At 38.7% G+C, this 11,412-nt stretch overlaps 1 protein-coding gene across 1 annotated transcript in view; it reads left to right on the forward strand.

Moving 5' to 3' along the window:
- The window catches only part of myo1ha (myosin IHa), a 60,958-nt gene extending 52,779 nt beyond the window's left edge, over positions 1 to 8,179 (forward strand). The window contains exons 21-32 of the mRNA XM_057832459.1: positions 504 to 580; positions 3,161 to 3,229; positions 3,315 to 3,399; positions 3,475 to 3,637; positions 3,729 to 3,812; positions 3,885 to 3,978; positions 4,337 to 4,392; positions 4,473 to 4,608; positions 4,701 to 4,771; positions 7,460 to 7,557; positions 7,640 to 7,739; positions 7,826 to 8,179. Coding sequence (XP_057688442.1) covers positions 504 to 580; positions 3,161 to 3,229; positions 3,315 to 3,399; positions 3,475 to 3,637; positions 3,729 to 3,812; positions 3,885 to 3,978; positions 4,337 to 4,392; positions 4,473 to 4,608; positions 4,701 to 4,771; positions 7,460 to 7,557; positions 7,640 to 7,739; positions 7,826 to 7,852 — 1,060 coding nt within the window. The 3' untranslated portion in view covers positions 7,853 to 8,179. The remainder of the gene's footprint in view (positions 1 to 503; positions 581 to 3,160; positions 3,230 to 3,314; positions 3,400 to 3,474; positions 3,638 to 3,728; positions 3,813 to 3,884; positions 3,979 to 4,336; positions 4,393 to 4,472; positions 4,609 to 4,700; positions 4,772 to 7,459; positions 7,558 to 7,639; positions 7,740 to 7,825) is intronic.
- Positions 8,180 to 11,412: the final 3,233 nt, after the last annotated feature.

Below are 11,412 nucleotides of genomic sequence, written 5' to 3' on the forward strand. Positions count from 1 at the left end.
CCCAAAACATCACTGCTCTAGAGGAGATCTGCATGGAGGAATGGGCCAAAATACCAACAACAGTGTGTGAAAAGCTTGTCAAGAGTTACAGAAAACGTTTGGCCTCCGTTTTTGCCAATAAAGGGTACATAACAAAGTATTGAGATGAACTTTTGTTATTGACCAAATACTTATTTTTTCCACCATGATTTGCAAATAAATTATTTAAAAATCAAACAATGTGAGTTTCTGTTTTTTTTTCTCACATTCTGTCTCTCATGGTTGAGGTTTACCCATGTTGACAATTACAGGCCTCTCTAATATTTTCAAGTGGGAGAAATTGCACAATTAGAGGTTGACTAAATACTTATTTACCCCACTGTATTATTTTGCCCCACTGCACTGTATCATTTTTATGTTATCATGCGTAATGAACCACCTTAAGAGTTTAAACTAAACTGGGGAATATGTTTAACACTCTGTCTCTCTGTCTGTTTCTCTGTATCTCTCTCTTTTTTTAAAAGGACCAAAATATTCATCCGCCATCCGAGAACCCTATATGCTACTGAGGATGCTTTTGAAAAGTGTAAACATCAACTAGGTGAGTGCAAAGCCACAATTATTGACACTTAGACCCAGTGGCGTTCCTTCCCTACATACCTGTAGTGCCCTGGGCGACAAGACGCTTTGCCCCCTTACCGTAAAAAAACAACAAAAAAAAAAAAAACAACAGTTGACCCACAAAATATAGCGCATGAAGCATACTTAGCACAACCCAATAACCAAAACATTTATTTACATTTACTTATATTATTTATGTTAACATTTATTAACACTATCAAACCAGTTGAAGGTGCACAACAATAAATATGTCCAAGGGAATATTAATTTAGCATCACAAACATTAATAAAATATTGCAGAAATAATAAAGAAAGTGTGGAAAACTCTACTTGTGACTACTTGTTTCAGATGTGTTGACTACTACAAGGTCTCCTGTTAGAAGATCAAATCAAATACTTTTTTGGGCAGCATAGTTTGTTTCTGTTTCTTCCCCCGGTGGCCTAAAAATGTGATTGCATTTAATTGACTTTCCTATAAATTAACTTAAAGGGGAAGTTGAGAATTTTTGACATAAAGCTTCATCTTCGAGTTAGAGGTGGAGTTGATTTCAACAAATTCCGTGGAGTTTGTTAGTTCTTTGTTAGTTTCAGGACTCTGAAGTGGCTAAGCTAGCGCAAGGCAATTGTACCTGCTTAGGATACCAATAAAAAAAAAAAAAAAACATGCACGCATGAGAATCACTTATTACCCATGCAAACAATAGTGTTGGCTATGTTTTCAGGATAAAGTTATTCAAAGTTACCATTGTATGTCAATAATTGTAGTATGAACAGCAACATTTGTAATCCAGCAGCTCTGCAGGGAACAGGCTTTCTAGGCAAGCTGGATCGCGTGATATCACATCATTTTTTTCCCACCGCTGATTTTTTTTTTTTTTGGGGGGGGGGGGGGGGGGGACAAAAGAGAATCTCCAGTAGAATGAGCGTGGCTGAATAACATACAGATATATAGTCAACATTTACAAATCTCTGAAGGAATCTGACCTTTTAGCCAGATTGCCGGAATTACGCCAGCCAAACCGCTGGAGCTGCGGTAGTGCAATTCCAACAACCCGGCCAAAAGGAAAAACTCTGCACTTTCTCCTTTGTCTTACCCCTTGTACTGACTACATTTTGAAAGCTGGAAAACGGCTTCCGAACACAAGTTGACAATTTATTCAGGTCGACAGCGATCAAACGGCAAGGCAAAACGGCAAAGAGACCCAGGCGAGGAGGCAAACTGGATCCAGGGTCACCATATCACAAGTCAACCAAAGGTTCCCGAGAAAAATGACAACGATTACTTACACATTCAGTCTTTTGAAGGCTCTGGTTGTGCTGGCTGTGATCTGGAAGAAGTGTGTGTTTGGGTGTTGTTTAGGATTATTCTCTTTTTGTCAGGGAGTGCGCGGGCAGGCAGGTTGTGTGGACCCAAATGCAGAGAAACAATAATGCAAGGCAGGTGGCAGAGAACTCAAAAAAAGGTTTTAATTATAACTAACAAAAGCACAAAGTACAAACAAAAGGACTGGGGATCACAAAGGCAAGGTTCAAACAAAACTTACTTTACCGGAGGGACTAATACACGAGGGCTTGGACAGGACTTCGACATCTACATTGACAAGACACTGACATTGACAATGACGCAACAAGGACTGAAAAGAAACTGGGAGCTTATATACACATGCAGACAAAGACAAAGACGAGACAATGAGGAACAGATGGGTGACACAGGTGGACGCAGATTGGAGGATACACAAGGAGCGGTACACCAGGTGAAATCAATGGCAATTACAAGGACACACTAGGAGGGAATCAACACAAAACCTAACACTGTTGTGGGTTGGGCGGGAAAGTTTCGGGTGTTACTGTTGTCGGGGCAACGACAGTTGAGGATTTTGCCATCCTTAGTGTCACGTGAGTGCTGAGTGTTCACTTCTCGGTCGCGGGTTCCTCTGTATCAGATGTTCCTTGTGGCAAGACAAGATGTCCCGCCATTTGTTCTGGACTGTCCGGAAGAGCTGATCGCGGGATTTGGTGGTGCAGATGCAGGCCTGTAGATGTCTTGCCTATCACCTGGTTGTCAGCATCAGTCTTGCTTAGTCAGCTTCATGATGCTAGCGCTGGGCTTCGTGGTCAAAAGGCGTCCTGTATCTTTCTGTCCTTATCTGCCTGTTGTCTTGGCGCTGCCAGTTCTAATCATTCCAAGCCCAACTGTTCAGAATATCAAATATATTCTGCTTATTTTTCTTAAAATATGATATAAATGTTTTTTGGTGGGTTGGAGTAATACAAACAGTCAAACAGTAAATATAACAAAAGATACTATTCCATGATTGATTTTATTAAGTGTGTTTGAGTAATACAAACAGTCAAACAGTAAATACGCGAAAACATACTATTCCCTTCACCTCTTAATGTGTTTTTGTAGTTTATTAAACCGCATTGTTTTAACTATAAACCATCTATAAGAAAAAATCGCACACTATCTCCCTTCAAACCACTACATTCACTGTTCACATTCATTATTTTGATATGATGCTAACACCAGACCTCTTTAAATTGTTTCTTGACATTTCAGCATCAAGACTCCAGGCCAAATACAAAGGCTACCGGGCAAAGGGCGAGTTCAGAAAACAGAAGGAGGCTGGTATATAAAAAGCTCATCGAAGTAATGAGTTATTCACATTTAGAGCTAAGGTAATTGTTTCCAATTTTATGTTTGATGCCGGCAGCAACAAAGATTGAGACCTGCTGGAGAGGAGTGCAGGCAAGAAAGGAGCGAGACAAGAGAGCATGGGCAGTCAAAGTCATTAAGCAGTAAGAAAAATCACTGAGAACCACCTCACTTCAAACAAATGTTAAACTTGTATCTGTAAACCATTTTATTTTCAGATTTATCAAAGGTTACATGACCAGGGGGCAAGCAAAAGTCACGGATAACTCGGAATATTTGGCCTTCGTGAGACAGAATTACCTCAACAGGCTCAAAGAAAACTTGCCAAAGAACGTTTTGGATAAAACCACGTGGCTATCTCCACCACACGTGTTAGCTGAGGTAGGCAAAAACATTGTTGAACTAATTGAATGCACGCTTTCTGAATATGCACATTTATTTAACATCTTTGCATGTTGGTCCCGTTACACAGACATCAGAAATACTTCGTAAACTGCACTACCGTCTCATGGTGCGGAAATACGTAAGAGGAATCACACCCCAGAGAAAAACACAGGTAACAACGCCAGTCAAACAATTTCCCTGATTAAAAAAAATCTTTACATTTTGCATTTCCCTCTTCTTTTAGCTTCAAATGAAGTATATTGCCAGCTCGATTTTCAAAGGGAAAAAGGAAAGTTATCCTCAAAGTGTCGCCCAACCTTTTGCGGACACAAGAATCAGTGAGTGAAATACTTGTAGATATGTCCTGCTAACATAATGTACCTTGAGGAAAATTCTTGCACCACCCTATCAGTCACAGTGCACTTATTAATCAACATTCACTTTTGCACAATTCACTCTCATTCAAGAACTGCTCAGAATTATAGCCAGCAGCCATCTTGCTGTCCGCGACAATGTGGGCCCCTGCAAATAAGTCTACTGTACATCATTCGTTTAGACAAAACAATACAAAAACATCCTTTCGATTTTATCCATATCCACAAGTGGTACTTGCTGTAAAATGTTCTAGAACAAGTGATTTAGAAAATGAAAACACAATTCCAGACTCTTTTGAACAAGACCTTTTTATCCTTTTAGGCGATGAAGACATTAATGTGAGGGTCCTGCAAATGATTCGTAATGAGCAAATCAAGGTAAACAAAGGTGTTTTTTTTCTTTAAATCCCCAAATGAATCATTCAATCCCACTTTTGCCGTGACTTGCCTTTTTGCAGTACAGCGTTCCGATGATTAAATACGACAGGAATGGTTTCAAAACCAGGCCCAGACAGCTCATTCTCACGCGGACGGCAGCCTATATGGTTGAGGACACAAGGATCAAACAAAGGATTGCTTACATCGCCCTCAAAGGTCAACATGTAGCGCTATTTAAATTCTTGAAACCAACACGAATTAAGATCCTCTGTTTAATTCTTAGGTTTATGCACTATTTCCCAATGCAGGGATTTCTGTCAGTAATTTGACAGACAGCATCATTGTGTTACACGTCACTTGTGAAGACCCCAAAGAGAAGGTACACACAACTACATTGTTAATTTCACAAAAGCTTCATATTTACAATAAAAAACAATCCAAGATCATAAGCGGATTTTAAGGTGGGGCAGGGGGGCCAGGCACCCTGGTGGCCGAAAAGTGTCATTACATGTAATTGACAATTAAAAACTGCTACCACAATGAATGAAATGAACAAAAAATATATTTTTATAATGGGTCAAAATTATTTTTCGAGTAGATCATGTGACTAGCACCTTAGACGGCCATTTGCTTTGCATATAACTTTCCAAAAAAAAAAAAAAAGTAGGGGAGGGCAATTTTATTTTTCAAATGATTTTTTGTTTCTTGGATTGAAAATATTTTTTTGGATTGAAGCAACTTTTTTGGGGATTGAATGATTTAGACACAAATGTCTTTCCCATAATACTGCCCAAACACAATAAACTTTTTCGGTTAAAAATTAAGTGTTCAAATGCAAATTTTTCATCTCAAATATTTTTTCGCATTGAAAAACTTTTTCCATGATTGAAATTTTTCTTTTTTGTATTGAAGTGATTTTTCTTTTTGATTATATATATTTTTGAAGCAACTGATTTTTTGATTGAATAATAAAGACAAAAATGTCCTAGCCGAAATGTGGCCCAAACAAAAATCAACATTAGTTCAATCAAAATAAATAAATAAATAAAAAACTTAAAAAATCAAAGAAAAATAGCTTTCACGTGCATTTTTTTGGACTTTTTTGAGTTTCAAATTTATTTTTGCATCCAAACACTTTTTTTTTTTTTTTTTTTTTGATTGAAGTGATTTTTTTGATTGAAAATATATATTTTGATTAAAGCAACTTTTTTTTTTATTTATTGAAGCAGCTTTTTTTTAATTGAATACTAAAGACACACATCTACCTCCATATGGCTCTGTCCAGGGGGTACAATTTTTGACTGGGGTAACTACATTGGCATGACACCGGCGGGCATACCATATTCAATGGATGACGATCTTGGCAAAAAGTATTGCCTAAGCAGCCTGATTTAGAATTCCCCTCAAGAATGATGGGAAACAAAAAACACTTAACTTATTATTTTAAATACAGTGGGGCAAATAAGTATTTTGTCAACCACTAATTGTGCAAGTTCTCCCACTTGAAAATATTAGAGAGGCCTGTAATTGTCAACATGGGTTAACCTCAACCATGAGCTACAGAATGTGGGGAAAAAACCCAGAAAATCACATTGTTTGATTTTTAAAGAATATATTTGCAAATCATGGTGGAAAATAAGTATTTGGTCACCTAAAAACAAGCAAGATTTCTGGCTGTCAAAGAGGTCTAACGAGGCTCCACTCGTTACCTGTGTTAATGGCACCTGTTTTAACTCATTATCGGTACAAAAGACACCTGTCCACAACTTCAGTCAGTCACACTCCAAACTCCACTATGGCCAAGACCAAAGAAATGTCGAAGGACACCAGAGACAAAATTGTAGACCTGCACCAGGCTGGGAAGACTGACTCTGCAATAGGTAAAACGCTTGGTGTAAAGAAATCAACTGTGGGAGCAATTATTAGAAAATGGAAGACATACAAGACCACTGATAATCTCCCTCGATCTGGGGCTCCATGCAAGATCTTACCCCGTGGCGTCAAAATGATAACAAGAAAGATGAGCAAAAATCCCAGAACCACACAGGGGGACCTAATGAATGACCTACAGAGAGCTGGGACCACAGTAACAAAGGTTACTATCAGTAACACAATGCGCGGCCAGGGACTCAAATCCTGCACTGCCAGACGTGTCCCCCTGCTGAAGCCAGTACACGTCCAGGCCCGCCTGCGGTTTGCTAGAGAGCATTTGGATGATCCAGAAGAGGGCTGGGAGAATGTGTTACGGTCAGATGAAACCAAAATAAAACTTTTTGGTAGAAACACAGGTTCTCTTATTTGGAGGAAAAAGAATACTGAATTGCATCCGAAGAACACCATACCCACTGTGAAGCACCGTTTTTGTTATCATTTTGACGCCACGGAGTGAGATCTTGCATGGAGCCCCAGATCGAGGGAGATTATCAGTGGTCTTGTATGTCTTCCATTTTCTAATAACTGCTCCATCAGTTGATTTCTTTACACCAAGCGTTTTACCTATTGCAGATTCAGTCTTCCCAGCCTGGTGCAGGTCTACAATTTTGTCTCTGGTGTCCTTCGACATTTCTTTGGTCTTGGCCATAGTGGAGTTTGGAGTGTGACTGACTGAGGTTGTGGACAGGTGTCTTTTATACCGATAAGGAGTTAAAACAGGTGCCATTAATACAGGTAACGAGTGGAGCCTCGTTAGACCTCGTTAGAAGAAGTTAGACCTCTTTGACAGCCAGAAATCTTGCTTGTTTGTAGGTGACCAAATACTTATTTTCCACTCTAATTTGGAAATAAATTCTTTAAAAATCAAACAATGTGATTTTCTGTTTTTTTCCCCACATTCTGCCTCTTATGGTTGAGGTTTACCCATGTTGACAATTACAGGCCTCTCTAATCTTTTCAAGTAGGAGAACTTGCACAATTGGTGGTTGACGAAATACTTATTTGCCCCACTGTATCCTTGTAAGTTAATTTTATTGCTGACACTATGTTTCGGGGTCATCAACATGTTGTGGCCCCCCTGCCCCAAAAGTCAAACTCCACCTATGTCCATGATGAATGATTGTCATTGTTTCAGGGAGATCTTGTACTGCAGTGCAGCCACTTGTATGAGCTGGTGACCAAACTTGGTATCATTGCTGACAAACAGAATGTGGTCAGGGTGGTTCAGGGGAGGTAAATCAGAAGATAGCGTGGATTCAGATTGATACTATAAGTGTGCATTAAACAAAACATTTATGTTTGTAATGATGTGCAGCATCAAGATAGAATTTCAACCTGGGAAAGAGAGCGTCGTCGAATTCAGCATAGGGCCGGAGCCGATGGTGTACAAGGCCAAGAATGGACACCTCATGGTGGTACGTTCACTGTGATATAGCAATTTAATTGACGCATAATGTGACCATGCTTAATAGATTAAGCCAAGCGAAATACTTGATTTCAGGTTGCCACTCGGGCTAGGCCGAGGTAACACAAGAGACCTCTCCATTTTTCATCAGAATGACCCCAAGCTGGATCAACATAGCCTCAGGATACACCAACACTGACATATGCACTTTAAGATGGGCCTGTCTGATGCACTTAATAAATTTATATTCACACGAGAGATCAGTGTTGTTAATTACGGCGTAAGAGTATAACTGCATTTCTAACGATGTTAATTTTTTCCAGTAGTGAGTAATCTAATTTATTACTTTTCCCATCTTTGCAATGCTGTTACCGTTACTGAGGATGTGAAGGGGCGCATTACTACAATTTGGCTGACTGAAGCGAGAGTTGTCTGGTTTTTAATCACAGCTGCCTGTGAGATGTCATAGCGGGAGGAAGGAATGGGGTGGTGACGCCGTTGCAAACGTGATGATGATTAGCTAGGTGGCTCGGAGCGTTAGCATAGTATTCGCGTTTTCATTAGCATTAGACTTATTGTTTTTTTTTAGGGCTGCAGCTATTGACTATTTTAGTAGTCGAATAATCTATGAACTACTGTAATTTTCACACTATAGGGCACACCTAACTATAAGCCACCACACACCAAATTTGACACAAAAACGACACTTGTTAATGTATAAGCCGCACTGGAGTATAAGCCTGTCCTTACTGTATTATTGGATATTTACAAAAAAAGATATTAACCGGTAACACTTTATTTGACAGCGGCATCATCCAGCTGTCATAAGACCAAATGAACAACCATGAAGCTTTCAATCAATTGGCTGCAAAATTTCATTGCTTCAAAAAGCTTCATTTGGCCATCACTGCTCCCTTTGGGGAGACAGTCAACCTCACCGGCTAACATTGTTGTTGTCCAACATGCCTCCTAGCATGAATTGCAGCGCTACAAATGTAAATAACAATAAAAATTCATGTTCTGTGCTAATTATTCAGTTACTGTTCCAGTTGTTTCATTAATTGCTAGTTATGGTATTTGGTAACACTTTGGCTCCATAAGACTATCATTAGACAATCATAATTATGATATGACACTGTCATGAGCATCAATGAATGCTTATAACATATATCATTTAGTGTTATTCGGTAAATGATCACACTTTTGAATGGATGTCCGAGCTGGACATAAATAGGGTGAGTGACATAATTTGCCGGATGAAACTTAATGACATCTGTCATAAGCATTCAGTAATGCCCATGATAGTGTCATGTCATAATTATGACGGTCTTATGATGCCGCCGTCAAATAAAGTGTTACATATTAACCAAAATAAATCAACAAATAATCCGCACTGGACTATAAACTGCAGAATTCAAAATGAAGGAAAAAAGTAGCGGCTTATAGAGGGGAAATTATGGTAGTTATTTTGAATAATCGAGTTGCAGAATAAATTTTAAGAGATGTTAAAAAAAAAGGCTTGCTAAGATTGCACTTTCAAAAGGACATTAAATGCAAATACAAAATAAAATTCCCCAGGTATTTCGTCAAACTATCCAGAACTGCACCTTAATTTAAAAATAAATCGAAATACTTGAGCTTACCTTCAAACGGCGTAAAAAAATAAATGAGGATCTAAGTACAACAAAAGAACAAGTGGCTAACTTGTACAGCAAAAGTCCGCTAGCTTAAATGCTATAAAATGCTAATGTTTTACAATGCTCTTAACAAATCGCTCAAACACGTTCCCACAAAAATAAGGCTAAATATTCCTACAAACTAAATTACAAATGAATTAAAAAAACATATTAGCTCAAACAACAACTCCTCTCTGGCAAAAATAAACTCAATATGTAGAATAAAGATGAAAAATATAATGACTGTAGTGCAGCCCTAAGTAGCGGAGTCAGAGTAGTTTCATTTTCACAAATCTAATCATGTAAAGGTAAAAAGTATTGCATGGTAAAACTACTCTAAGAAGTATTTTTTTCAAAAAGTTACTCAAGTAAATGTAACGTGTAACAACTACGGCTGCAGCTATCGATTATTTTAGTAGTCGATTAATCAATGAGTTAGTTCGAATAATCGAGTAATCGGAATCAGAACATTTAATGCGTTGCAGAATAAATTTTAGGAGATGTAAAACAAAGGCTTGCTAAGATTGCACTTTCAAAAGAGCATTAGATGTGAATAAAAAAATACAATTCCAGAGTGCTTCTTCAAACTATGAAGAATTGCACTTTCATTTAGAAATTAAAATACCTGAGCTTAGCCTCAAATGGTATAAAAAAAAAAGATCTACGTACAACAGAACAATTAGCTAACTTGCGTAGCAGAAGTTCGCTAGCTTAAATGCTTTTTTTTTTTCCCAATGCTCTTAACAAATCAAATGGACAAAGACATATTCCCATAAAAAACGGCTACATATACCTATTGACCCTACTCACATGACGTCACAACCACGCCTCCGCGCCATATTGTCCGTCAGGTCGTCGTGTTTACGCATTACCGCTTTGTCATGCTCGCGCCTTTTCTCCATACAAAGTGTGCACAATCCACGGGTGCTGGATAGTTTACGTCTTACTGCTAGGCTACTACAAGACAGCGTTCTATTTCACCTACTGTGTAGTTTCTGTATTGGAAATACAAGTGCCCGTATATCATAATGCAAATCACCGCAGCTAGACAGCACAATGATACACAAACACATTTGAAAACTAAAAGTTCCTACAGACCCCACTCACATGACGTCACAACCACGCCTCCGCGCCATATTGTCTGTCAGCTCGTCGTGTTTACGCATTACCGCTACGTAAATTCCTCCTATTATGGCGTGTTTTTCTGCTCGATAAAATTAATAATCAAAATGGTGAAGGCGTGAGTGGCGGATGGTTGCAGTAACAGAGAAGATAGACGGAGAGACTTGAAGTTCTACCGTATTCCGAGAGACCCGGAGAGGAGAGCGAGATGGACTGCTGCAATTCGACGAGAAAACTGGGCTCGGAACGACTACCACAGATTATGTAGTAGTCATTTTATATCTGGTAAGATGCATTTAATATATAGAGGGTTTTGGCCTGACAACCACAATTAAGATCATTGCGAGGCTATTCGCCGACAACATAGTTTGAAATTCAAGATGCTTATTTCTTCCACCATCATTATATTTTGAATAATATTTAGCTGGTAACAAGTGAAAGAAGCTGGCCTCGTCTACGGATCATCAGTTAAACAGGTGTGTCCAAACCTTTTGCAAAGGGGGCCAGATTTGGTGTGGTAAAAATGCGGGGGGCTACCTTGGCTGATTTACGTAGAACAATATATTTAAACAAATTTTAGCAAGCCCTTCTGTGTGTCCCATTTGCTTCATTTTTTTTTTTTTTAATTCATAATTTCAACAATCTCGTCTTTGTGGCGTTGTCTTTCGACACTCGGGCTCTTGCGAAATACTGCTTCTGTGAAATTAAACTAGCTTCAAGTTGCTATAATTTCTCGCTGCGTATCTTCCCTGTAATGTTGTCGTACATGTCAGCGTGTCTTGTTCGGTAATATCATTATCGCGTCACATCGAACTCTTTGAAAACAGCGACTGTCTCTTTGCAAATGAGGCAGACACAGTTGTTGCGTGTTTTATTGAAGAAATA

Source organism: Corythoichthys intestinalis, chromosome 3, assembly GCF_030265065.1.
Source record: "Corythoichthys intestinalis isolate RoL2023-P3 chromosome 3, ASM3026506v1, whole genome shotgun sequence".
NCBI lineage: Eukaryota > Metazoa > Chordata > Actinopteri > Syngnathiformes > Syngnathidae > Corythoichthys > Corythoichthys intestinalis.